The sequence below is a fragment of the Notothenia coriiceps genome, unplaced genomic scaffold (assembly GCF_000735185.1).
Source record: "Notothenia coriiceps isolate Sejong01 unplaced genomic scaffold, NC01 NC01_scaffold00022566, whole genome shotgun sequence".
Taxonomy (NCBI): Eukaryota; Metazoa; Chordata; class Actinopteri; order Perciformes; family Nototheniidae; genus Notothenia; species Notothenia coriiceps.
The window spans coordinates 5,956-11,931 of NW_011355267.1; the positions used below are offsets into that span (position 1 = coordinate 5,956).

At 41.0% G+C, this 5,976-nt stretch overlaps 1 protein-coding gene across 1 annotated transcript in view; it reads right to left on the reverse strand.

The window, feature by feature from the left end:
- The window catches only part of LOC104954018 (aryl hydrocarbon receptor nuclear translocator-like protein 1), a gene marked incomplete at its 3' end in the record, with an annotated part of 8,787 nt that extends 5,257 nt beyond the window's left edge, over positions 1-3,530 (reverse strand). Inside the window, exons 1-2 of the mRNA XM_010781066.1 lie at positions 3,295-3,530; positions 1,955-2,018 (exon numbers count right to left, since the gene is read on the reverse strand). Of these exons, the coding sequence (XP_010779368.1) occupies positions 1,955-2,000 (46 nt within the window). The remainder of the gene's footprint in view (positions 1-1,954; positions 2,019-3,294) is intronic.
- Between the last annotated feature and the right edge of the window lie 2,446 nt (positions 3,531-5,976).

Genomic DNA, 5,976 nt, shown 5'->3' on the forward strand with positions numbered 1-5,976 from the left:
TGCGCAGCCCGCCCCGCCGGGCCGAGCTGGGTTAGGCAGTGCTTCATCAGGCACAAAAACTATGCCTTATTATTGAGTTCATAAATGTTAAGGGAGAAGTAAATCGTAATCATATTTCAAATGAAGGACAAGAAAGACAAGTGCGCGATTAACCTCAGGGCAACGTATATGCTTGAATGCCATTGGTACACAACTTTGATCAAAAACAGCAAGGTAACCCGAACTACTTTTGGCGCTTGGCCAGTATAAAGTGAAGTTCTGTGGTTGCTTGGGGCATTGCCTTCCGCTGCCGTGAGTTTTTGCCACATGATGATACTTACACCATTGAGATATGTGGAAAATCTCAGCTTTCCTATGAATATGCTTGCGTTGTGCAGGAGTTCCATGAAGTATAGGAAAGATGCCTACCAAGCTGAGGTTAGCCAATGCGTTAAGCACTCTTTCGCCTTTACTATTCAGATGCTGCGTTTAGAGTTTTGTGTTTGTTTGGTAAAAATGGTTCATATCATCAGTTAGCTGAGTTTATTCCCGTTAAGTGGGTATGACACATTATTACGTTGTTAAATGTTAAGAAGCCCTGAGACACAGTTTTGTGAAAATGTCATGAAAAGCCCCCGCGGGCTATCGGGCTTAACAGGTGAGGTGAAAAAGAAGTACACAGCTGGGATTTACTGTGCAGGGGACTTTTTAGTCTGTGAAGCCCATGTCTGTTCTGGATTTCCTTTGGAGAATTTCAGTACAAAAAACAAGAAAAACTATTTCAGAGATGCAGGCTGAGTAGTTACACAATGACAAAATTAACTGCAATTATCCATTCCAGCAACTTTACATTTTCTTACCCCCCGCACCAAGCCAGTTGCTAAGACACACAATGTAATTTATATTTTCAGATGATGAAGAAACTCTCTTCTTCTGTACAATATGCCCAGTAAGAGAAAACAACCTTTCACAGGGTTGGGATGTCACAGGTGGCCAAGTACTTCTGTGCAATGGAGGCCAGTCTGCATGTTGGGACCCCCGCTCTAACGGACAGGCCTCTGTACTGATGCCGCACTGCGCTCGGTATCGACGCATACTGTTCTCAACTGAGTCTTCTTCTTGTTCAGAATCAGACTCTGATGAAGCAGCCAATGGGGCTAACTTCTTCTTTTGTGGCTCAGATGTTGTTGCTTCCACAGGTTTCTCTGCAACAACACTCTTTTTCCCCCCCAACATCTCTTTATTAGCTTTATGCATAGAAATGACACTTAATAAACAAGACATACTTTACATACTATCAGCAAAACAAACAAGACAGAAAAAGAAAGAAGGAAGAAAAGAAAAGAAAAACACAGCCCAAATAATATTCAAGTTTCTTCATTCTCCCAATCATGTTGTTGCCCATTATGCTCCAGGAAGTCGTAAAAGGTTTTCCAGATTTCCCAAAACCTATCCAGTTTGTTTTGCAACCTAGCCAGAGGAATGTACTGTCTGGTTAGCCATTTATACTGTAGTAATTTGGAGTGTGTGTTCGTTGTTTGAGTTTGAACCAAGGAGCAAGCCTTTGACCATTCCTCCTGTGTTATAATTAGTTTTAAGTCCAATTTCCAGGCCTGCAAGATACGCGGGTAGCGTCTCGCAGCGGAGAAACTGTGACTCGCTGGGACGACTGGGACTGTGACGGCTGCTAGTGGAGCCTCGCAGCAACTCTGCTTTCTGCACCACAATCTGTGGTGCTGCTGAATTGGGACTACTAAATGAGTGAGACTCAAATATCAGAAGTTCAGAACAAGTTTTAGTAGTTTTTATTTTAACTTCATTTACTTCACTCAGGGTCACAGAGAGGAAACCAGTTTAAGATGTGGAAATATCCACAGGTATGTTTCAGACACTCATTAGGATGGGTCAAAAACATTGAGGTTGTTAACAGCGACAGACTGTGTTTAAAGGAACATTAATATGAAGTCAGTCTCACCACAGATGTTCATCACAGCCTCTGTGTTAAAATCATCTCCTTCCATCCACTCTTGGGCCCTCAACTGTGAACAAATAACATGTAATGAAGTGTCATTCACAGCAGGAGTCATTTTAAAAACATCAACAAGTGTACAAACATGTAGGTCAGTGTGGAGGCAGAGTGAACAGGAAGACACTGCCTCTGTCAGTCATTTCTTGAAAGAGGATTATGTCATACTATATCTGTTCCATGAAAGACTCAATCACAGTCATGTGTATTATGGCTTAACAACTCAACTGGATTTGATGGAAATAGCAATATGAACTAGTCTAGTACAATATCCAAATCTCAGCCAAGGCAAATATTTTGTCAAAATGCAAGTTAAGAATATATTAAAATCTTGCACAGATCTTTGCCAAACAATAAACATTGTGATCATTTTGTGCAGTTCCCTCATTTCCAAGAAAAGTATTTCAATGAACAACTGAATGGGACCAAATGTTTAGATGACAACTACTGAACACACTATTAGTTTACTGAGGCTCGTCTTCACAGAGCTACCTAATTATTGAGTTACTTTACTTAAGAGTAACTTGACCATGCCGCTCGGGTTGAATAGTTCTTGAAAGGTCTGTTCCAGGAAGTGACCAAGAAGTGTGCTCTTAGTAACAAAGTAGCAGTGTCAGTGTGCCGACACCCCCTGCTGTACAGTTCTACATCACTGGGCCAACATGTGGAGTTAGACCACAAGAGTCTTTCATCAGATGTTCATAGTATGCAAACTAAGCTGGTGTGCTTGGTGTAACTGCATTGCATAGAACTGATTAAGATTCATTAGCACCAAACATGGCAAATGGCTAAATGCTGAGCCTCAGATATATAAATGTATAATAAGCTGAATCCATCATATGATATGTTCTGTCCCTGTGACCACAAACAGCTTTTCATTTCCTTACACATTGTTTTTTACTTCAGGAGGTAAATGTTCACTTTTACAAACACAATGCCACCAGTTAAAACACTTGCAATAACCAGTAAAATACATTACTACAGTAAATATTCAGAAATCTCAGATTCAATGAACAACATTGTAATAGTGCCAGCTACCATATATATAGAAATTGTATTTATTGGGATAAACCCCTTGAGATGCACCATCTCGTTTTCAAGGGGGTCCCGAAATCATGATAGGACCCTGTATCTGAGTGAATGTGAGCGGATAGCAGGGTGAATAAGGACCAATAACCACGCATTCTTCTCTCAGGCTGTTGTCACATGAGTCAGCCTGATGTATACGACCCCCCCCCACCACTGTGAAACATGAGTGGATCAGGCTGCACACGAGCTGCTTCAGTTACCTGGATATGAAACTGGAAGGGGCCAGGGCTCGCCTGGATCAGCGGGGTCTGCTCTCAGTCTGCTCTGATTCAGCCTGACCTAGTTTCATCCGGTTTGATGTGGTCGCTGTGCCCCGATATAATTTGATCCTCAAACAGCTGGTGCAACCCATCTACCCCTGGAGAGAGGCAGGGGAAAATCAGTCAAGTGCAAATCAAATCTTACACAAATATACACATGTAAACAAAAATAAATAGATAAGAAGTTATATATAGGACCACATATGTCCAGCATCTTAAAAAATAAACTTATTTAAATCAGAATATGGAATAAAAAAATGCCTTAATTCTAACTAATAATTCTGGGTTAATTGGATTCTACTTGATGACCCATTATAAATTAAATTATGAAAGCTACAAGATTTGTTCTATTCTCCATTTTAACTTGCATGCAAAGCTGAATTTGCAGGGTGTCCATTCTTCCATTTAAGCACTCGGAAGCACTACTAGTACTACTACTCCGTAGTAATGAGTAGTACTAGTGGTAGTAGTAACTCACACACCCGTAATACTATAATGGCAAAAGAACCCCTAATCGAAAACATTTGATATACATAATACATTTTAAGTGACTTTATAAGCTATAGTGGCTCAAGCTTAGAACAACTACACTAAAGATATTTCCTTTCCGTTCATCTTTTCATTTTTAACGATTGCTACAACACTCTAACAGCACCTCAACTTTTCTGCGGACCTGTAAGCCGTCTCCAGATTACTTCTAGGCCGAAGCTAAATGTATTTCCTATCCAAGATATGCTGTTAAGCTTACCTAATTGTTTGTATTTTAAAACACTATGCTTTCACTATTAAAAACAGAAGAGAGGATTAAGGAGAAACCTCAGGAGGAGGAGCGGCTGATCTGAAGCTCGGACACTTATCGGAGGGTGGATGGTTTGATACCCGGCCGCTGTGGACAGCATGTCTATACTCCAACAGCCTGCTCATGTATTTGCCCCTGATGAGGAGGTGGCACCTTGTAAGGCTGCCTCTGCCCCAGTGTTTAGCTGACTTCTGTTGGAAAAGCAATTTCAGTGTAAAAAATACCTATGTGTATAAAGTCCATTTACAATTTGGCTAAATGCTTTCCTATTTCACATTGGCTGGGGTTAGTGGACTGAAAACTGGGTCCAGAGACGCAGATTTGGACTCTGACAGCACCTAGCTTCCACGCAGGTTTCTACTGCAGGTCTTAGCTGAACTCTTGATTGAGAAATAATGAAAATGCAATAAAAGCTAGTCTTAACATGTGATGGCGTTCTAAACATGTTGGTTCCATCTAAATGTTAAATGTACAGCGACGGGCTGGGGAACAGCTCAGTTGTTAGAACGGGCGGGTGTATGCAGATTCTGCTGCTAGTAAGCCGGTTTGAATCCTGGGCCAGCCCAACATTTCAGGCAATGTCCTCCCCTCTGTCTCCCCCTTTCTACACTAAAGCATACAATAAAGGCACTCTCTGGCCCAAAAAATACCTTGAAAAAAAGAATGTACATGGAGCACAGAATGCAGAGGTAAAGAAGCACAGTTAGCAGCTCAGCTCTGGGTCAGGACAGCTCGCCATGCCACACAGGGACAAAGCTCTGGGATGGGGGGGAAACCACTATGTCATGATTGAACACTGAAAAGAACTGGTGCTGTAGTGGAAACTGGGTCAGCCAGTCTCTATGGTCTCAAAACCAGCCAGCCTCAATTTCCATCCTCCACCTACTTGTACTTCATCAGTGAGTCAGCATGCAGCTCTGTTCCCTGCTCTACACCCACTCAGGCAGGACACATCCAGGCAAACCATCAATCACACACACCCCCATCCTGACCAACATTAGAATAAAAGGGGGGGGGGGTGATGTTATACATTTGATAAACTGTTACTTTTTATAATGTTGGCAAATGAATAACAAACATAGCTGTGTTGAGAAAAGCTCGCTTTTTGACTTAACTACAAGGATTTCAATTTTCAATGCTGCATCTCTTAAAACACCAGCTTACTTCAGACATTTATATTACTGTAGTTAAAAAAACACCACCTGTATATTCATGTTAAATGGATTCATTGGAAAGTAAAGAATGCGTGTGAAAAGGGAAAAAAGGGCTGTACTGCCGAGTCATTGTAGTGTATGTTGGCGGAGAGAACACACATTTAGTCATGCTGGTAGGGCCCACTCTACCTTCTGCTATATAATATATATTATAATAGCTCAACAGATCTGAGATGGAGCCACACTAATAATATACTGTATGATAATAATAAGTTATACATTTTACTTTTGTTTCATTACACTAGAGAATCATATGTGACTCAGCCTTAACATAAGAGCAGTATTGAGTTGCAAAATGTTTAGGTTTTCAAATGTAAAACCCAAATGTTAATTTGTTTGAATGATCAATCAATCAATCAATGTTTATTTATATAGCCCAATATCAGAAATGTTACATTTGTCTCAGTGGACTTCACAGTTTGTACAGAATATCAGTATGACAATACGACACCCTCTGTCCTTAGACCCTCACATCGTACAAGGAAAAACTTCAAGAGAAAACCCACAGTTTAAAGGAAAAAATGGGAGAAACCTCAGGGAGAGCAACAGAGGAGGGATCCCTCTCCCAGGACGGACAGACGTGCAATAGATGCCGTGTGTAAATCGAAA